Raw genomic sequence first — 22,331 nt, 5'->3', positions numbered from 1 at the left:
TAATTTATCCCCTTTACAATGAATAATATTGGCCAAATCCTCTTGTCTCCTCGATCCCTATTCCAACAACTAAAAGTTTTAAAATTTTGCATTAGTTATGATTAATTTGAAGACCAAGCCTAGATAGAAACTCTAAGGATATATATAATTTGTTGTGTTCATTTTCCCCAATCCCAACAAACAATGTGTCATCTACAAAGCAAATGTGGGAGACGCTCCCTACTACCAATCTTGAAACCTTTGATTATACCTTTTCTATAGCGTCCCAAAAGGAAACTCTCAATCCTCCCATATAAGAAAAATAGAAAAAGAGATAAGGCGTCACTTTTTATAAGACCCTTATCTAATCTAAACTCATCGAACGAAGACCTATTTATAAGAATAAAAGTTGTGGAAAACGAAAATAAGCTCTAATATAAGCTCTCCACTTATCCTTTAAACTTATACCTAAAAGGATGGAGTCAAGGTAGCTCTAAGAAACCCAGTCATAAGCTTTCTGCAAAACGACATTAAAAGATATTAGCTTTTCTTGACACTTTTGGCCCAAGGAATTAACTCATTTAAGATAAGGACCTTTTCAACATTTGTATCCCTTTACTAAACATTGAATGAAACTCACAAATGATAGACCTCATCATTATCTAAAGAGTATTAGCAAGAAGTTGAACAAAAATTTTGTAGAGACTTCCGATTAAACTAATAGGATGATAACTATATATGAAAGTTATGGCTTTAACTTTTAGGATACAAGAAGTATTTAGAACACATATTGTAGATACATTTTTTAAGGAAACCTACATACTTAACTTAAAAAATAAAATATGAAACCTTAAAACCTTCAAATAATTACATTTTCAAATGATATAATTAAGGTATTTTTGATAACCTTTGAATTAAACCATTCAGAACTCTGAATCACTGAATCATTGAATAGACCTATAAATCATTCAACATTCAACGCGTTTGATATAACCTATGAACGACCACCGAACAAATACCCTACCTTATTTAAAATAGTAAGAGGTTGGAACCATTCAACACTAATGATTAAGTTTTTTTAATACATCCCATGTGGATATCAACGAACCGACGAAGGTTCTTCATGTTTGTTCATTTAAGTTAACGAAACAAATAATGAACACAAACGACTTTTCTTGTGCACGCTCATTCGTTTGACAAATTACATTGTTCATGCTTGTGAACATGCTAAACGAACATAAACAAACAGAGATAGACAAACATAATTAAGCATATATGAACATAAAAAAAATATAATTTAATAATGTAATCTGTCACACCCCCGGCCGACGCCATGACAGATTGGTATCAGAGTTACATGTTATAGCGAATTAGTAATTCCTTAGAAACTATGACTATAACCTATGTCATAAAACTCTAAATTAGTTAAACCTAATAAAAGTATTATTATTTATTACCGTACAAATAGACTACTTAAGGGAGAGGTGTCTAGGCTGGAAAAATTTGTCGTTTGGGTTGCTAGATTTCAGAAAAACTATATGCAAAAATGGTCCCCCCTACAACTTTTCCTATTTGGCCGATCCTTGTAGTCTTGAGGTACACAAACATATAATTAATAAAATACCCTAATCAAACACTAATCATATAAAGATTTATACAATCTCTTATAAATACACTGGTATATCATAAAAACTATCCATTCAAATCACAACTTAAGATTTTAGGTCAAAAGTGAATACTAGGGTTAGTCTAGTACCGCCGTCGTACCACAACTAGAGATAGAATGCGCAACTAAGTTTTATTATGGTACAACTAACGCACGCGTAAAACTGGATGTCATAGTTTAAAATCTAAACGATTGAAGATTTATGGATCATTAGTTTAGCACGCCTAGTTAGAAGATTAGGACGAGGCCTACCATTAGAGGATCTTCAGATCAATAGCATAGATCGACTTCCTGAAAGACTATAGCCTTAAATCAAGACCTAGTGCAAGAGGATGGTACACCTGAAGGATATTTGAAATAGAGACAAGCATACGACACACCATCCATATAGAAAGTTACCTAAGATACGGTACTATTTACTCTCTCTCTCTCTCTCTCTCTCTATATATATATATATATATATATATATATACACACACACACACACTATGATAGGAAATTCTATGCATTATATATTATTTCTCATAAACATCTACCTGTTTGATGTCTTATGCAGGAATTAGAGACGATATGGAGGACATATGGGACTGGGTGTCACATCCTTATTTGGTGGAAGACCAGGTGGTGCCATACACGCCCGATATTGGGAGCGATTACGATCCGACGATGCCCTTACTGCCTACTCCAGTATCAGCTGAAGAGGAGCCATTTAAAGATGAGGAAGAAACTAGTGAGGAGGAGCAGCTTAGCGATGAGATCGGTGGAGTACCTGCAGACGGTTCACCCTATCCAGATTTTTCTTCCCATCAGGAGACTCAGGTGGAGGACCTTACTGATTTAGAGTCATCACCAGAGACTGTTTCCCAACTTACCCCATCCTTTCTTAGTATTCAAATCCCAGGACGCAAGATTATTACTACCCCCAGAAAATCCATTCCCATCCCATCCCACAAGAGGGCAGCCTCCCCACCATCATCTTCGATTCCATCCAAGAAATCTTGCCCCACCCATAAATGGACACCCCTAGGTAGATGAGTGGATCCATTAGGATAATATAGGTTGTTATGGTATTGGAGAGTCTTCCTAGGTGCCGAGGCGCGATTCCATCCTAGAGGATCCCAAAAATCGTGCGATCTCAGTGTTAGTCTCGCATGTTGCACGACATGGGGATCGCATACATTAGGGGGATGAAGATCGCGAATCGTTAAGGAGGGAGTTCAGTATGTTAGCTTGTAGAGTTAGGGTATTAGAGCAAGGAAGATTCTATGATGAAATAAGGATTCTCCATGCTTATGATCATCTGGAGGAGACTCATTCTATAGTACAGTAATAACATATCGTGATTGAGAGTCTCGAGGAATGCATGAGAGAGAGACGGAGTTGAGGTTGTTGGTTTCTGGGATAGGAGAGGTCACTATGAAGGTCATGATGGGTTACCTACAACATCAATTAGCTTAAATAGTGGCCTTTATATTAGTCTGTTTTGGGTTACGGTAAATAGTTCTAGCCTAGGGAAGCTAGAGACTGAATTTTTTTGGGTTTTGAGGGAGGGAATAGTCGTGTAGCCGATAATAGGAAACCACTACCTATTTTGTGTAAAATAGATACTATTCCTGCTCAAACCACACTATTGTACACTCTTTTGCTCTTAAAAATCTATTGTAGAAAGTTTGCGAAAAGTTAATGAAAACTATGTGATCTTACTGTGTATTTTGTTGCCTGATTGCTTTGTTTTCTTGATATAGTTAACTCTTCTAACTAAAATATCAAAGTAAAACTAAAAAATAACAACTAACATATGCCTTCAATTTATAATCATGCCTCACACTAGAAGGAACCTAGGGCCAATCGAAACCAAACCCGAGCCTATGAGCTCACCAGCGATCGAGGCACTAGTGGCTCAACGCATAACTGACGCCATAGCAAGCCTAGAAACCCCTAGGAACTTAGGATTAGGAGGTAACGGAGGCGAGTGTTCACAAGGTGATAATCGAGGTCCAACTAGAGTTTGTTCATATAAATATTTTAGGAACTGTAAGCCGAAACCCTTCTATGGAAACGAAAGCGTAGTTGGGATGACTAAGTGGATGGAAAAGATTCGAGATAAGCTTCTGTCCAGAGGACTATAAAGTCAAGTTTGCCTCCTGCACCCAGGCAGACGCAACTTTAAATTGGTTGAATAGTTGCACCAAGACCATGGGCGTAAACGTAGCGAACGCCATGTCTTGGAATGAGTATAAGCAACTCATGATTGGAGAATATTATCCACGCGAAGAAATGAAAAGATGGAGCAGGAGCTGTGGAATCTCACGATGCAAGAAGTTGATGTTGCCACCTACACAAGCTGTTTCAATGACCTTGCCACCTTATGTCCCGATATGGTTACCCCAAAAAAGAAGAAGATAGAAAGATATATTTGGGGTTTGCCTCAGCTTGTCCAAGGCTTAGTTACTGCCTCAAAGCCAACTACCTTCGACAATGCTAAGAGACTATCCTTTACTCTGACCCATCAATAGGTTCGTCATGGAACGATGGTTCAGAAGGACGACCTTCCGAGGGTGGAGGGTAGAAAGAGGAAGTTTGGCAAGGAGTCTAAGAAGAAGGATAGGCAACCAACGGAGAAGAAGAAGGAAGTTATTAAGGTGTTTTCGGTTTCAAGATCCTCGACAGGGAATACCTATGGAAGTAGACCTAGATGAAATGAGCCTGTGTTTTTATCACAATGAAGCATGTTGGGTCTGTATAAATACGGCAAGAAAGGTCATCTTGCCAACAGATGCAAAACCCCACCCAATCGAGGAACCGCAGCCATAGATAGCCGAGCGTGCTATGAGTGTAAGGAGATTGGAAATATCAAGAAGGATTGTCCAAAGTTGAGAGGTCAGGGAGATAATGCTAGAAGCACAACATTTTTCATAGGAGAAAGAGCGTCCGTCTAAGACCCAACAGTGGTGACGGGTACATTCCTAATCAATAATTTATATGAAAATATACTTTTTGATACCGACACCGATAGAAGCTATATTACTCCCAAATTTAGGAAATCATTAGATCACTCCTCTAGTAAACTTAGGGAAGCCTATAGGGTAGAAATGACTAACGGTCAAGTCAGTAGTGTTAAGGAAATACTTAGGAACTGTGCCTTATCATTAGATAACCATTCTTTTCTCATCGACCTTATGCCAATGGTCATTGGAAGTTTCGACGTCATCATCGGTATGGACTAATTATCCTTTAACCACGTCGAGGTGCTATGCTTCGAGAAAGCCTTACGTCTACCCTACCAAATGGAGAACCCATGATAATTGACGTCGACAAACCCAATAACAACGTTAGGATCATCTCCTGCATGAAGGCTAGAAAATACTTGCATAAAAAGTATTTAGCCTTCTTAGCTCATATTGTCGATAGGAAAGCCAATAAGAAGAAAAAGAATGAGGAAGTACCTCAGGTGTGCGATTTCCCTCATGTATTCCCTGAAGATCTACCAGGTCTACCGCCAACTCGACAAGTAGAGTTTCGAATCGATCTAGTTCTAGGAGCTACCCTCGTAGCAAAGTATCCTTATATATTAGCACCCTCAGATATGCAAGAGTTCTCCAACCAACTACTAGAACTTCTTAAAAAAGGGTTTCATTAGACCAAGCTTTTCGCCTTTGGGAGCACCCATTCTTTTTTTCAAGAAGAAGGACAAATCTTTTTCGAATATGCATAGACTATAAAGAGCTAAATAAGTTGACCATTAAGAATAGAAATTAACTACCCCGAATAGACGATCTCATCGATAAACTTCAAGGATCCAATTACTTCTCTAAGATCGACCTGAGATCGAGATATCATTAACTTCAAGTCATGGAAGAGGATATTCCAAGGACTGCTTTCTAGATATGCTATGGTCATTATGAGTTCTTGGTCATGCCCTTCGGATTAACCAATGCCCCAAATGTCTTTATGGATCTTATGAATCAACTGTGCAAGCCCTACTTGGAAAAATTCGTGATTGTATTCATTGACGGTATTCTAGTATACTCACGAACCAAGGAAGAGCATGGGAAATACCTTCGAGTGATACTAGAGCTTTTAAGGAAAGAAAATTTTACGCAAAATTCTCTAAGTTAGAATTTTGGATAAGAGAAGTACATTTTCTCGAGCATGTAGTAAGAAGCAGATGAATTCATTTCGACCCATCCAAGATAGAAGTGATAAAGAATTGGGAAGTGCCCAAAATGCCAACAGAGGTGCGTCAATTCTTAGGACTAGCTGGCTATTACCGGAGATTTATAAAAAACTTCTCTCGTATAGCCAAACCCCTCACAACATTAACCCAGAAGGAAGTAAAATTCATTTAGGGAGACTATTAGGAAACGACTTTCCAAAAGCTAATGGAAATGTTGTGTAGTGCACCGATACTATCCCTTCCAGAAGGCACGGATGACTTCATAGTATATTGCAATGCTTCATATTAGGGGTTGAGATGTGTGTTGATGCAACGAGAGAAGATCATATCCTATGCCTCAAGACAATTTAAGGTACATGAGAACAACTACACCACCCTCGACCTAGAGTTGGGAGTAGTAGTTTTTGCCCTGATGATTTGGAATCATCAACTTTATGGAACGAAGTGTGTAGTATACATGGATCACAAGAGTGTGCATCACATCTTCGATCAGAAAGAGCTCAACATGAGACAAAGAAGATGGTTAGAATTTTTAAGCGACTATGATTGTGAGATTTGTTACCACCCATGAAAGGATAACATTGTAGCTGACGCTTTGAGCCGTAAAAAATGAGTTAAACCTCGTACAGTCAAAGAACTCACGATGACCATCTAGTCAAATCTAATCTCACAGAATAGGAGTGCTCAACTCGAGGATTTAAAGGAAGGAAAAGTTAAAGAAGAATAAGGATGGAAAGACAACTCGAAATTAAGGATGATGGAAAGAGATATTTCATGAACCGAGTATGGGTTCCAAAATATACATAGGTTAAGGAACAAGTTCTAAATGAGGCCCATAGGACTAGATATTTCATTCATCCCGGAGAAGATAAGATGTACATGGACCTAAAGGATCTTTATTGGTGGCCAAACATGAAGGCTGAGATTGCAACCTATGTAGGTAAACGCCTAACATGTTCCAAAGTCAAGGCAGAACATCAACAAACCTCAGGATTGTTGTAACAGCCGGAGATTCCTGAGTGAAAGTGGGAGTAGATCGTAAAGACATTTGTTACCAAATTAGCAAAGACTACTATTGGTTATGACACTCTATGGGTAGTTGTCGATAGATTAACCAAGTCTGCCCACTTCATATCGATAAAAGAGACAGATAAGATGAAGAAGCTGACCAGAACGTACCGTAGAGAGATCGTTAGATTGCATGGGGTATCCTTATCCATTATCTGTCACACCCCTAAACCAGAACGACGGAAACGTTCGGGGGCAGATGACGTCATGTACAATATCACAACAGTTCCATAATAGTAATCAAAGTACAACAACCATGATATTGATAAATTATAGTTTTAAACCTGTGTTCAAATCAATGTTTATTTACACCAAAATGTATAGCAAAAACTAAAAGATGTAAATCAATGAAGCTCCGTTTTCTCAAAACCTGTGGGTACCTGTTTACTGATTCCTTGAGAATACAAGTAGTTTTGAAAGTGTATCAACAATTAAGTTGGTGAGTTCATAAGCATGTTTTTATTTGAAATCAATCATTTGTTCCTTGAAAATGTATGTGGTTTCTTTCAGAAAATCCAATATTTTTTTGTTGTAAATGAATTGTAGTCTTGGTATCTTGAGATTAAAAATGTATAAGTGTTGTTGTACTCTGAAATAGTATAACTTAGTTTTAATTCAAATAAAACCATAAAATGTATGTTTTCTTTGTATTGGAAATAATATTATGTATTTGTTATGAAAACTCTGTAAATGTAAGTGCCTGGATTTGCCAGCTGTACTGTAAAATACTGTTTTGTAATTTTATTATTTAATAAAACTATGTGAAGTTATTTACGTATTCATACAGTAATCGTATTGTTCAATAACAAATTGTGAGTTATTATAACCATGCTTGATGACCTAAGATGACCTGAACACAACGTTCTTTAGGCGTCGGAATCGGTACGTCATTTGTCACCCCAGGTCTGCCGGCCTAATTGTAGCTAACAGTTTACGTGCGGGATTGTCAGTCCCATATAGATCTATACACAAGTGTCACACTATCCCTTCAGGAGACTCTGGTTATAATTTCATGGCTTTTGTTGGTACTTGGATAAGTACGTGAAGTATGTCTCATAAAGCTATATTGTCGGTTACGTGTAGAATAATGAAAAGTCACTTTGTAATGAATAACTGTATGTATATTTCATAAAATATATCTATTATAGTTTATATGTTTGATTTCCGTAATGTATTCTGAACTTGGTAACAAAGTGGATATGATCCATAAACTATACATATTATAGTTTATATGTTTGTTTTCCGTATTGTATCTCGAACTCGGTAAAATGATATGTAAGTTCCATAAACTATACCTATTATAGTTTATATGTGTGTGTTCTACTGAAATGAAAACCTTTGTATTGTTAATGATTTTGCAAGTTTAAATCATAAAATCTGTGATAAAGATGTTCTCTGAAATTTAACATTTATGTCCAAACGGTACTAAAATAGATTGAAAAAATAATGTTTTTGTTTAACATGTTTAAATAGTTTTATACTTATATAAATATAATATTTATATAACTACGATTAAAAAGAATGAGTGATTCTACCCTAAGCCCACAACCAAACAAAGAACAGGAAATAAAGCAAAATCACAAATTCTAAGCCTATTGAATTTTAATTATATAATTCTATATATAAATATATGATTTTAAACAACGACAACGATTGAAACTATTTGAAATAATTTAAATATTAACACACGATTACATGTGTTTCACTTGTATCCCCCCTCTAAAACAATGAAAAATCGTGAAAACGTAGGGGTATGAACTCACTTCGAATGCGTATTTTTGGTTGGGTACAACTTGGTCGCGGTGATCCTCGGGATAGAATACATGTAAATAACCATATCCTAATTATATTATACACATAATTATATGTGTAAATTAGATAAACTAATAATTTAACATGATAAATAACATTAGTTTGTATAAATTACTTACTAATTGTGAAGAAGTTCCTGGGAATTGATTTGGATGTTCTTATGAAAGTTTGAAGGTTTGAAGATGATCTGGGTAACTGCTTGAAGATGTGAAGGATTGAATATGGGTTTTGAGAGCAAATGCAAAGTGTTTTCGTAGTTAAGAATGTGAGAATGAAGTTGTTTTCGATTCATATATATATATATATATATATATATATATATATATATATATATATATATATATATATATATATATATATATATATATATATATATAGAGAGAGAGAGAGAGAGAGAGAGGTTTAGGTTCTATGGAAAACAAAAAACCCTAAAAATCATAAAAATGCATAAAAAAATACTTAGAGATCACAAAACTTTTTTTTTTTGAATTTTTTTATCAAAAAATCGCAGCTTTTAACATAAAATCGCTGAAAATTTTTTTGAAATTTTTTTTACAAAAAAAAAATTGATTTTTTTAGCGAAATTGTCCAAAAGGCTACGATTTTTTGATAAAAAAGTTCAGAAAAAAGTGTTGTAATGTCTAGTCATTTTTTTTATGCATTTTTATGATTTTTAGGGTTTTTTGTTTTCCAAATAACCCTTCCACATATATATATATATATATATATATATATATATATATATATATATATATATATATATATATATATATATATATGATGAGATGTTTACGTTGGAATGTGTATCTTATCACTTTGGAAACTTAATCAAGTAAAATATCTATAGATATTTAAGGGGGATTTTGGCCACTAGGATGTTGATTTCGGTCTTAGTGGAGGATGCAAAACCGAAGACACAACTTGTTCCAAGATGCTCAAAACCGAAAACATTATGTGGTCAAAGATGCTTAAAACCGAAAACACCTTTGATCCTAGATTCCCAAGACCGAAATCTCATATGTAAGGTGTTAAATTTTGGATTTTAACTTCACCTTTTGACTTATGTTTACTCATATCATCTTATTTCCTCATAGTATTTAGTATATATAAACATATCAACCTATATAAACATACATATGCATGGTTTTTAATATATAAGTATATATAACTTATATAAGTATGATTATCAAAGTAGGCTCATACAATAGCTGATATAAACATGCCCTTAAGGCGTTCAAGTTCTTATTGTATTAATGCTATGATATGGATTCACTTGTATACGATTGTAGTTTAGACTTTTATTTGAACAAGTTTGACTGACATTGACTGGAAGTAATGGGTGTTATATTATCTCTGACAGAGATAGTAGGTTTACCTCTCGCTTCTGGCAGAGTTTACAAAAGTTCCTTGGTACGCGTCTGGATATAAGTACAACTTATCATCCGCAAACCGATGACTAAAGTGAAAGGATCATTCAAACGTTGGAATACATGATTAGAGTATCTGTGATAGATTTTAGAAGTGCATGGGATACTCACCTTCCTATGGTTGAGTTCTTGTACAAGAATAGCTATCATATGAGCATCGAAGTGGCACCGTTCGAAGCACTATACGGCTGAAAATGTCGATCTCCCATTTGTTGGACAAAATTTGGCGATACCCAATTGGCCATGAAATTTGCATGGGATACCCTACGAACAGTTCCAAAGACTATCCACGAGACGAATGAAAAGATAGTGCAGATAAGAGAACGCATGAAGGTAGCACATGACTGTCGAAATAGCTACACCGAAGTGAGGCGTAAACCCATGGAATTCCAAGTTGGAGACATGGTGATGCTTAAAGTTGTTGGAACCTGAAATTGAACCTCTATCAATCACAAGTATTGAAGTTCCAAAGTCAGCAAGTTCCGAAGTAGAGATTGAGTCTGAGGTGAAGACCATTCCGTGATGGAGCAAAGATCCGAGATTGATAGTCTGTTTATGCATTTATTATTTCTTGTCTTTTATATGATGTAACGTTTCATAGGACTTAGCCTTTTGTATCAGTTTGATAATCACTTGTCAGAAGTTGTTTATTATCCAGTCCTAGGAACAAAATGCAGTTTGTATGATGTACCTCCTTTCCTATATAAGGAGTGATTTTATTGACAAGAAATATATAGATTGTTCCTCTAAAGGTAACAAATATTTATTTTAACTCTCTTTCACATTTCTTTCAATTCAAAACCCTTCGCAACATTCTTCTTGTTCATTTATTGTCTTTTCATTGATTATACTCATAGTTTCTTCATTTAATACTTGTGTACTTTGTTGAATCTTTACTTCAAGTCTTGACTGTTATTACTAGACTTGACTGGAACATCAATTAAGAACAGACATTGATCTTTAAGATTAACTCAAGGTTTGAGTTTTTAAACCTTGTCCTTGCACATCATTTATTGTACTCACAAAGTATCTCCTTGGAAAGGAGTTCTAAGATTCGGAAAGCAGGGTGAACTAAATCTGAGGTATATAAGATCATTCAAGTTCCTCGAAAGGATAGGTCCAGTTGCGTATCGAATTAGGTTAACCCAAGAGCTTAATAATGGGCATGATGTCTTGCATATGTCAAATCTTAAGAAGTGCCTTTCCGACGATATGCTCGTCATTCCACTTGATGAAATTCAAATTAACCCTAAACTGAACTTCATCGAAGAGCCAGTCGAAATAATGGACAGAGAGGTCAAACGACTCAAGCAAAGTCGGATGCCCGTTATTAAGGTGTGATGGAACATTAAGCGAGGACCAGAGTATACATGGGAATGAGAGGACCAAATGAAGGACAAGTACCCTCACTTTTTCGAAGGAAGCCCGACCACAAGATAAAGTTTTGGGACAAAATTTCCTAAACAGGGGAGACTGTGACAACCGAGAGGTTCCTGTCACTAATAGGAAAGAGTAGGGAAATAGATGTAATAGCTTAGTGTTGTAATATTTGATTTTTGAGACAATACGAATCAAATGTGTCATTACATTTATTCGTTAAAAACGTTCATTAGGCTTATAAATTAGTGTCCGAAAAGTTGTAGAGTTTCCTAAGCTGGTTAACATACTTAGATAATACTCATCAACGTGATCTCAAGGATATAAGATTCGTAAAAATCCAACTCCAAAGGAAAGAGTTATGGATTTTATAAAAATAGAAATCAACTGCGTAATTAAAATTCATTACATCAAAAAGGTACTTAGAGATCGGTTAAGTGTGGACTAAAAGTGCAAAAAGGAGTTTCGTAGTACTCCTTGAGATATAAAATTTGGGATAAAGTTTGCCGAAAATGGAGTTCGTAAGAGAGATATATGATTTTTATAAAATCATTTATTTTTAACCTCGTTAGGCAAAAAAATGAAAGTAAAAGGTAGCCAAAACAACCTAAAGGAGAGTTGTAGTACCCATTGATCAGACCAACACATAGATATAGAGAGGACTTAGATCGGAGCACATACAAAGAAGTTATGTTTTTTACAAAATCTTTTTCATTCGCTCCCGGTGCGCATCTCCACTCGCCGCGCACCTAACACCAGATTCGAGTAAATATTTTCCCGACACGTATATATATATATATATATATATATATATATATATATATATATATATATATATATATATATATAAGTCTCGAAGTAGATGCCATCTGGAGTGATCCCTAGAGTCCTGAGCCTGATTCAACCCTACATCAAAGGTTTCGCACGACTAGGGTGAGTACACGACCCCTATTTCCACTATTTTGAATGTTTTACGTGGGGGGGGGGGGGGGGGGGGTATATTCTTATCAAATGGTTTTATCAAAATATATTTATCATTATAAATATCATATCATTTTATAAAGATTAAAACCTTAGGATAATGTAGCTATAGATACTATGTCTAGTTATAAGCTATGATATTATACCTAAGATATATGATGTCCGATAGTCTAGGAAGAGATAATACATAGATGTTATAATGGCCAATTCCCTAGGATAACATAGTACCTAGAAGTTATGTTGGTTAAATTTAGGGATATGCACCGTATTGAGTTGTTACTCCGCCAAATATCATGTTTTCAATAACCATAATTAGGGTATATATATATATATATATATATATATATATACACTTATATATACTAAATAATTATTACATTAAAGGTTGCAATTATCAAATATAAGATAAAAGGTTTATATTGTGATAGTTATAGGAAATCCCTAGGAAGGATTACATTAAAAGATAAAAGATAAATACCTAAGGTAAATGCGTTAGTGAGCTTTAATTCATCCAAAATCCTTGATTAAATTCATCATTTCCTAAATACCTATAATCATTAATATTGTGAGAGCTAGAAATATATGTGTATACGTGGTCTAACAACCCCACCTGCGATTGCTACAATATCGACTGAATAACTTTTTTATTATTCACTATTTGACGTCCGATGAAGCATTATGGCGAGACACAATTTTTAGTCAAACAACGTCGATTATGGGGGCTCATGGTAATACATTAGATCACCTTAGAGTTCAGACTACCATCGGCGATGCCTTAGAATGGTAGATAAAATACGTTAGGATCGTTGGATATCTTACAAAGATAGTAAATTATGAGTAATAAAATATATCCTAATAAGATAATAAGATATGATTGTTAGATATCCTAAAAGATAGTAAGCTAGGGTTGATAAAATACTTTAGGAAATGTTTTTATGAAAAAACGGATTCTTAAACTAATACAACCAATTAAAAGCCGAAAACTCTACAAACATATGCACCCACCAACATTATGTTGACGTTTTCAAAAATACATGTATTTTCAGGGAGATGAGTGAGAAAGAGGATAGTCGTGTCAAGGAGAAGGAGGATAGTCGTGTCAAGAAGGAGGAAGTCTACAAGGAAGCTGCTGGAGTTTAAGTAGCGTTTATTTATCGTCTTTAGTCATGTTTAGGATGTTTGTCTTTTCAAAACGATGTAACCCCAAAATAATTTATAATAAATAAAAGAAATGTTTGCGATAAACCCTGTGTTATGTTCTTTATATATCTGTACGCTTCAGTCCAATTTCCCCACGTTCGCACCGCCCAACGTTTCTACCGCCGGTCGGGGGTGTGACATAATCAAACACAATTGAACATATATGAACATAAATGTAACTTAAATGAACGAATGTAAATGAAAAACATAAACGAACGTTCACGAACATCATTCAATGAACAAAATCATTGTTCGTGTTCGTTCATTTAACTAAACTAACGAGAATTTGTGCTTATGTTCGTTCATTTATTAAATAAACGAAAAAAACGAACTTCACGCCGAACGGTTCACGAACCGTTCGTTGAATGTTCAGTTCGTTTAAAGCCCCAACCCCATAATGTGCGAGAAAAATCCAAAAGAAAGCTAAAATATATGAAAGAATCATAGAGTTACATCAATACCCTTAGATCAAAACAATCACTACAACAACATCAATATACCTCACAAATCCTATAAGAATGGGGTATGAGCAGTCATATGTCAGTAGATGTAAGTAGTCATGTCTATAAGAACAACTGCATCACATATGACCTCCGATAAGGGCGTTACAAGAACATCCAAATGGAAAACAAGAGGTAGTAAGTCAAAATGTGTAGAAAAATAAAAATATTAGTACATCATAATACAAGCATATGAGTCCGAGAACCTACAAATGAGCTCAGACATGGAAAGAGTAAGTTAAAGTAATTAGTAAAAGATAAAGGAGAAAGGAAATCATAATGCACATATATGAGTATAAGAGCAGGAACATTTATAACAGTAAAGATAAAAAAATTAGCACGCGGCAAGGGGCTAGGCTACTATCCGAGGTCATTTCCTTGGAAAGAGCAAAGACCTGTTGTGTATAGTTTCATACTATCCTACCAATTCCTTACATGATGTCCTATCCTCCTCTTACTATCAAACATTATTGACTATATCAACATTACCATCGTCGATGGCAGCCCCATTTGGACATGTCAATGCCACCTCAATCATCATTTCCTTAATTTTATGCTCCTTACTCCTAACAAATTTCTTATTGTCGTATTTTGGTATTCTATCTAACAAAGTTGAGCAAGTTCACCTTAGTATCCTCATTTCAGCTACTTCTATTTTCCTGTCGTGCTGCTTTTTGTCCGCCAAGATTAATTCAGATCATCATGATAGACCTAATAGTTTCTCTATAAAACTTCCCTTTGAGAGGGTGTTTGAGATTACTTTAAAAACGACCTTTGGACTTTTCATTTTCCTAAAAAGTAAAAAAAAAATTCAAAAGATATTTAAGAAGTTGAAAAGTTCAAAAAAAAAGTTCAAAGGAAAAAAATTGGATTCTAAAAGTCACGAAATCTGACTTTTATGACTTTTTAACCTCCTAAAATTAACTTTTGTCATTTGTTCATCCAAACACAATTTTTTTTTTTTACAAAAATGACTTAATCTCAAACACCCCTACATTCCCTCTTACAAGACTCGCACATCATCCTCCATTTTTGCCTACTTGTATATGCGATGAGTGACATCTAGGTAACTCTACAAGTACTCTCTGCCTTATGAATCATAAGGCCCACTTATTTGAAGCTCTCATTCGATAGAATAGTTTGATCCCCATACTTAAATCAAAACAATCTATTACCGCAATTACAAATTGATTGGAAGATTACAAATTTTGGCCCAATGTGTACTATTCAAATTCATAAAATTTCCTATTTAGCTTTATTAAATAAATTAATGCCATTATTTTATTATGATCTACTTTCATTTCAGCATCTTACATAACTCAACTCAATCAATTAAATGACCAATATACCCTTGGAGCTTTGGAGAAACCCCAACTATATCTCTCTACCCCCACCTTAAAATTACCTCCAATTTTGTCCAAAACCAAGGGTAGTCATAGAAACCCATAAAGCTAGCTGATGTCCCCCACATCCATTTCTCATCTGATTCTTACACTTTCCTTAGTTTCTTTTTATACTTCTAAGGGAGTTGTAACCTGTGAATCTTGAATTACACATTCAAAATCTCTTACATTTCTCTCTCTAAAACTTCAGGAGAGAGAGAGAGAGAGAGAGAGAGAGAGAGAGAGAGAGAGAGAGAGAGAGAGAGAGAGAGAGAGAGAGAGAGAGAGAGAATGGCAGCGTGCACAGTATACACACTCCAAGCTCTCAACACAACATGCTCGATCTCAACACCCACAAAAACCCACCTGGGATTCAACCAAAAGCGAGTCTTTTTCTACAGCAATGGAGGTAAAGGGACAAGTAGTGGCAAGATGAGAGGTGGTGAAATAACATGCTCAGGGGACACAATAGTAATCGGACTTGCAGCCGATTCTGGGAGTGGGAAAAGTACCTTCATGAGAAGGTTGACCAGTGTTTTTGGAGGTGCAGCTTCCCCTCCAAAAGGAGGGAATCCCGACTCAAATACACTCATAAGCGATACAACTACAGTCATATGTCTGGATGATTACCATTCTTTGGACAGAACTGGAAGGAAAGAAAAGGGAGTGACTGCACTTGATCCACGAGCCAATGACTTTGATCTTATGTATGAACAGGTTAAAGCTCTTAAAAATGGTGTTGCTGTTGAGAAGCCGATTTATAACCATGTTACTGGTCTTTTGGATCCTCCTGAACTCATCAAATCCCCTAAGATTCTTGTCATTGAAGGTCTTCACCCAATGTAAGTCTTAAAGGGTGATGAATTTCTTCAACTTTTTTAAAGATTTTGGAAGACATTAGAAAGTTTGATCGTTTAATGTTAAAGTTTAATGTCGATCCGTTTGTTTGTGGAGGATATGAAGAGGATATCTAAGCTGGTACTTTGGATATACATTTGTATGGCTGAAAATGTTATGATCATATCCTCATAATATCAGTGGGGCCATGTTGAAGACAATTTAAACTTTGTTTTTTTATATTTACTTTTTCTTACTTTATTTTTCTAACGCTATGCACTAATTATTTAGATTATGTACATCATATCATTCCTATTTTTAGTTATAACTATATCATGAAAAAAATTTCAACTGATAATCATCATTATTATGCAATAACTGTAGCTTTGGTTATGAATTATGAACTTATGATCATATCTTTTTTTATTTCTTTAAATATAGGTATGATCCGAGAGTTAGAGATCTCCTAGACTTCAGTATCTACTTGGACATCAGTAACGAAGTTAAATTCGCCTGGAAAATTCAGGTTTAGCATCAAATGAATATATTTATTACAAAAATACAATACGAAATTATATTTTGAAAAAAAAAATGAATAATTTTACAAATGCACCATATGTATCTATGAACTCTAGAGAGACATGGCAGAGAGAGGACACAGTCTTGAAAGCATTAAAGCTAGTATCGAGGCTAGAAAACCAGATTTTGATGCTTATATTGGTAACCCTCTCACCCATGCTTAAAGATCTCATAACTCTTTATATATCCACGAATTACGAATATATTCTTAATTAATCCCTGTTTATGATCATGATCACGTATATATACAGATCCTCAAAAGCAATATGCAGACGCGGTTATTGAAGTGTTGCCTACACGTCTGATTCCAGATGACAACGAGGGAAAAGTGTTGAGAGTGAAGCTGATCATGAAAGAAGGAGTTCCATACTTTAATCCTGTGTACTTATTCGATGAAGGTTCCACAATCTCATGGATCCCATGCGGGAGGAAGCTCACTTGTTCGTATCCTGGCATCAGCTTCTCATATGGCCCAGACGCTTACTTTGGGCATGAGGTAAACCTACTACACCATTAATACCTCAAGCTACGTATGTACACCTGTAAATATTATACAGATGATTTCACCGAAAGTTCAATCTTGTTGCAGGTTTCGGTGTTGGAGATGGATGGGCAGTTTGATAGACTAGATGAACTCATCTATGTTGAAAGCCATTTGAGTAACATCTCAACAAAATTCTATGGTGAAATCACACAACAAATGTTGAAGCATGCTGACTTTCCGGGTAGCAATAATGGCACTGGTCTCTTTCAAACCATTGTAGGGTTGAAGATCCGGGACTTGTTTGAACAAATTGCAGCTAAAAGGGAGTCGACTCCACTTCAATCTACAAAAAGTTAAATATTATAAACAAGCGGTTTCTGAGTGTTTCAATCGCATATGTATTTAAGTTCCAGCTGTGTATTGGAGATGTGTACGTAATATAAAGGAATCCAATTCATAAATGATAACTTTAATTTAAGATACGTAAAAGCAGTATCATTTGCATTTTCCAGGTGGCAATTTTGTTGACACTTGTCATGATGCTGATTTTAGTCAAGAAAACATGATATAAGAAAACATGATATAATTTTAGCTAGTAATGTAACTCCCATCCGAACTAGGTAGGAGGTAAGTAGTAGGCAAGCTTCTTTTAATGTTTTCTACTCTATAAATGGCCTGAAAATCCGTAACCTTTTTGTATAAGTCATCGTTAGTATATACACACATAATTTCCGAAAATGAAAAAACAAGATGGCTTTGTGTTAGTGTTGGCTTTTCTCTGTGCATTTGTTATCACCGTGTCTGCTGTAATCTCTGAAACATCTGGAAATGATGAGAGAAAAAGTAAGTTTAATTTCTTATTTATATTATAATGTTAGTGTGTACAAGATATATGGGGTTCTAAAAGAAACATTAATTAAGAAGCAACGGTAAACTCCAACAGTGAGAAAATAACCTTGGCTACCCGATATGAGACACTAACATATAACATATTCTCAGTAAAGTTCGTGATTGGCATGTTCTAATTATTCTATTATTTCCTAGGAAATTTAGTCAGCAAGACACATCATGGAGGTGGTGGGGCTTATGGATATGGAAGTGGAGGACAGGGTGGCGGATGTGGTGGTGGAGGTTTTGGAGGATGGGGTGGTTATGGATGTGGAGGTAAGGGAGGAGAGAATGGTGGCGATGGTGATAAAGGAGGAGGTGACATAGGAGGAGTGAGTGGTGGAGGTGTTGGACAAGGGGGAGGTGATAAGGGAGGAGGGAGCGGTGAAGGTGGTGGTCAAGGAGGTTGTGACAAGGGTGGATGTGGCAGTGAAGGTGGTGGCCAAGGAGGAGGTGATAAGGGAGGAGGCAGTGGTGAAGGTGATGGTCAAGGAGGATGTGACAAGGGCGGCGGATGTGGCAGTGAAGGTGGTGGCCAAGGAGGAGGTGATAAGGGAGGAGGGAGCGGTGAAGGTGGTGGTCAAGGAGAATGTGACAAGGGTGGATGTGGCAGTGAAGGTGGTGGCCAAGGAGGAGGTGATAAGGGAGGAGGCAGTGGTGAAGGTGGTGGTCAAGGAGGATGTGACAAGGGCGGCGGATGTGGTAGTGAAGGTGGTGGCCAAGGAGGAGGTGATAAGGGAGGAGGCAGTGGTCAAGGAGGATGTGACAAGGGTGGCGGATGTGGCAGTGAAGGTGGTGGCCAAGGAGGAGGTAATAAGGGAGGAGGCAGCGGTGAAGATGGTGGTCAAGGAGGATGCGACAAGGGTGGATGTGGCAGTGAAAGTGGTGGCCAAGGAGGATGTGACAAGGGTGGATGTGGCAGTGAAGGTGGTGGCCAAGGAGGAGGTGATAAGGGAGGAGGGAGCGGTGAAGGTGGTGGTCAAGGCGGAGGCGACAAGGGAGGAGGGAGCGGTGAAGGTGGTGGTCAAGGAGGATGTGACAAGGGCGGATGTGTTGGTGAAGGTGGTGGCCAAGGAGGAGGTGATAAGGGAGGAGGGAGTGATGTAGGTGGTGGTCAAGGAGGATGTGACAAGGAAGGATGTGGTAGTGAAGGTGGCAGCCAAGGAGGAGGTGATAAAGGAGGAGGGAGCGGTAAAGGTGGTGGTCAAGGAGGATGTGGCGGTGAAGGTGGTGGCCAAGGAGGAGGTGATAAGGGAGGAGGGAGCGGTGAAGGTGGTGGTCAAGGCGGAGGCGACAAGGGAGGAGGGAGCGGTGAAGGTGGTGGTCAAGGAGGATGTGACAAGGGCGGATGTGTTGGTGAAGGTGGTGGCCAAGGAGGAGGTGATAAGGGAGGAGGGAGTGATGTAGGTGGTGGTCAAGGAGGATGTGACAAGGGAGGATGTGGTAGTGAAGGTGGTAGCCAAGGAGGAGGTGATAAAGGAGGAGGGAGCAGTAAAGGTGGTGGTCAAGGAGGATGTGACAAGGGAGGATGTGGTGGTGAAGGTGGTGGCCAAGGAGGAAGTGATAAGGGAGGAGGGAGCGATGTAGGTGGTGGTCAAGGAGGATGTGACAAGGGAGGATGTGGCAGTGAAGGTGGCGGCCAAGGAGGAGGTGATAAGAGAGGAGGGAGTGATGTAGGTGGTGGTCAAGGAGGATGTAACAAGGGAGGATGTGGCAGTGAAGGCGGTGGCCAAGGAGGAGGTGATAAGGGGGGAAGGAGCGGTAAAGGCGGTGGTCAAGGAGGATGTGGCAGTGAAGGTGGCAGCCAAGGAGAAGGTGATAAAGGAGGAGGGAGTGGTAAAGGCGGTGGTCAAGGAGGATGTGACAAGGGCGGATGTGGCAGTGAAGGTGGTGGCCAAGGAGGAGGTGATAATGAAGGAGGGTGCGGTAAAGGCGGTGCTCAAGGAGGATGTGACAAGGGAGGTTGTGGCAGTGAAGGTGACAGCCAAGGAGGAGGTGATAAAGGTGGATCAAGTGGCGGAGGTTATGGTCAAGGAGGAGGATGGGGTGGTGGTAGTGGTGGTGGAGGTGGCGGAGGTGGTGGTGGAGGCGGTGGTGGTGGTGGCTCAGGTGGTGGTGGCTCATAAGGCCACGGACCAAAGTGCCATATATATCATATTTAGTTGGTTCATGTTTCCACAATGTAGTTGTTTCTTTGATTGAGTTCAATGTGAGTATGTTGAACTCATTGCATCTTGATACTTATCTTTTGCAGTAATAATAATAAAGTTTTATTTATTCAAAAAAAATCAACAATGTTGGCCATCCACATACATAAAGTAAACCTGTGACTTCGCTTGATGAATTTGGATGACTTCTATGAATTATGAAAAAAAATGAAATATGATATACAGAAAATATTTGAGAAATGAAGAAAAAAATGCAAGGCAAATTTGTAACAAGTCAGTGCTTAATGGAAGGGCTAAACACTAGAAATGACAACACACATTTATTCGTGCATTACAACATTCTACTTGCATATCTTTCTATTACATCATTGTACTTTTATTTTTATTTTTCTTATTAAGGCATCATATTGTTAAAGATCTACCAGGTTATTGCATTGCAACATCTGTTTGTATTTTTTTATTAGGAAATTATAGTTCATAAAATGTACCCAAATGTACTGTATTGTTAATAATAGAACAAAGGAAAATAGAATGGTATAATTATAAATAAATTAAGGGAAAACTACAATAAAGTCCCTACATATTGGCCTCATAATCGATTTAGTCCCTATATATTTTTTTTATTCAATTAAGTCCCAAATACCGGTAATCGTATTCAATTTAACCCTTTGACCCGGTCAACAGGTCATCCAACTTTCAAAAATTACATTTTTGGCCCAGATTTCAAAATTTATTACAAATTTGGTCCAAAATTTACACTTTTGGCCCAGATTTTAATTTTTTTTTACAAATTTGGTCCAAACTTTACCTTTTTTGCCCAAATTTTAGAATTTTATTATGAATTCATCCTAATTTTAGTTTTTTTTTGCAACTTTTTTTTCAAAAAATTGTTTCTAATATGTTTTTTCTCTATAAAATCATATTTATACAAAAAAAAAATACATATTTTCACATAAAAATCTTATATTTTCTATATAAAAACTTTTTTTAAAAAGTTTTTTGTATATGAAATATTTAGTTTTAAAAATAAGTATTTATTAAGTATATAAATATATAGAAATCCGTTTTTATAAAAGAAATGTATACAAAAACGTATTTTACAAAAAAAAAATGTATACAAACACCTATTTTATCTATATTTTTTTATAAAATCGTGTTTGTTTATATTTTTTTTTTATAAAAACGTGTTTGAATATTTTTTTATATAATACGTGTTTGTATACATTTTATAAAATGTATACAAACATGATTTTATAAAATATATACAAACACGTATTATATAAAAACTTATTCAAACACATTTTTATAAAATGTATACGAACACGTATTATATAAAAAATTATTGAAACACGTTTTTATAAAAAAAATATAAACAAACACGATTTTATAAAAAAAAAATATAGATACACACCTATTTGTGTGCATATATATATAAAGGTGATAGGTGTTTGTATACATTTTTTTATAAAAACGAATTTATATATATTTATATACTAAATAAATACATATTTTTATAACTAGATATTTCATATACAAAAAACTTTTTAAAAAAAGTTTTTATATAGAAAATATAAGATTTTTATGTGAAAATATATATATTTTTTTTGTATAAATATGATTTTATAAAGAAAAAACATATTAGAAACAATTTTTTGAAAACAAAGTTGCAAAAAAACTAAAATTAGGATGAATTCATAATAAAATTCTAAAATTTGGGCAAAAAAGGTAAAGATTGGACCAAATTTGTAAAAAAAAAATTAAAATCCGGGCCAAAAGTGTAAATTTTGGACCAAATTTGTAATAAAT

The 22,331-nt window shown here is 36.1% G+C and overlaps 2 protein-coding genes across 2 annotated transcripts; both read left to right on the top strand.

Moving 5' to 3' along the window:
- The first annotated feature begins 15,596 nt into the window (after nt 1-15,596).
- On the top strand, nt 15,597-17,973 carry LOC111887521 (phosphoribulokinase, chloroplastic). The gene is made up of 5 exons (XM_023883690.3): nt 15,597-16,411; nt 16,848-16,932; nt 17,042-17,126; nt 17,237-17,481; nt 17,575-17,973. The coding sequence occupies exons 1-5, from the start codon at nt 15,861-15,863 to the stop codon at nt 17,824-17,826; spliced, it is 1,218 nt and encodes a 405-aa protein (XP_023739458.1). The 5' UTR covers nt 15,597-15,860; the 3' UTR covers nt 17,827-17,973.
- A 148-nt stretch (nt 17,974-18,121) lies between these two features.
- LOC111887518 (glycine-rich cell wall structural protein 1.8) lies at nt 18,122-20,823 on the top strand. Its single transcript, XM_023883685.3, has 2 exons — nt 18,122-18,312; nt 18,514-20,823. The coding sequence occupies exons 1-2, from the start codon at nt 18,207-18,209 to the stop codon at nt 20,481-20,483; spliced, it is 2,076 nt and encodes a 691-aa protein (XP_023739453.2). The 5' UTR covers nt 18,122-18,206; the 3' UTR covers nt 20,484-20,823.
- Nucleotides 20,824-22,331: the final 1,508 nt, after the last annotated feature.

Source organism: Lactuca sativa, chromosome 6 (genome assembly GCF_002870075.4).
Source record: "Lactuca sativa cultivar Salinas chromosome 6, Lsat_Salinas_v11, whole genome shotgun sequence".
Lineage (NCBI taxonomy): Eukaryota > Viridiplantae > Streptophyta > Magnoliopsida > Asterales > Asteraceae > Lactuca > Lactuca sativa.
This window is presented reverse-complemented; position numbering and strand designations above follow the sequence as displayed.

Bases quoted from the DNA above. Each gene is read 5' to 3' on its own strand.
- LOC111887521 (XM_023883690.3), top strand. From the start codon at position 15,861: ATGGCAGCGTGCACAGTATACACACTCCAAGCTCTCAACACAACATGC. The intron at 16,933-17,041 runs GTTTAGCATCAA...TATGAACTCTAG, and splicing joins AATTCGCCTGGAAAATTCAG to AGAGACATGGCAGAGAGAGG. The intron at 17,482-17,574 runs GTAAACCTACTA...ATCTTGTTGCAG, and splicing joins ACGCTTACTTTGGGCATGAG to GTTTCGGTGTTGGAGATGGA.
- LOC111887518 (XM_023883685.3), top strand. From the start codon at position 18,207: ATGAAAAAACAAGATGGCTTTGTGTTAGTGTTGGCTTTTCTCTGTGCA. The intron at 18,313-18,513 runs GTAAGTTTAATT...ATTATTTCCTAG, and splicing joins TGGAAATGATGAGAGAAAAA to GAAATTTAGTCAGCAAGACA.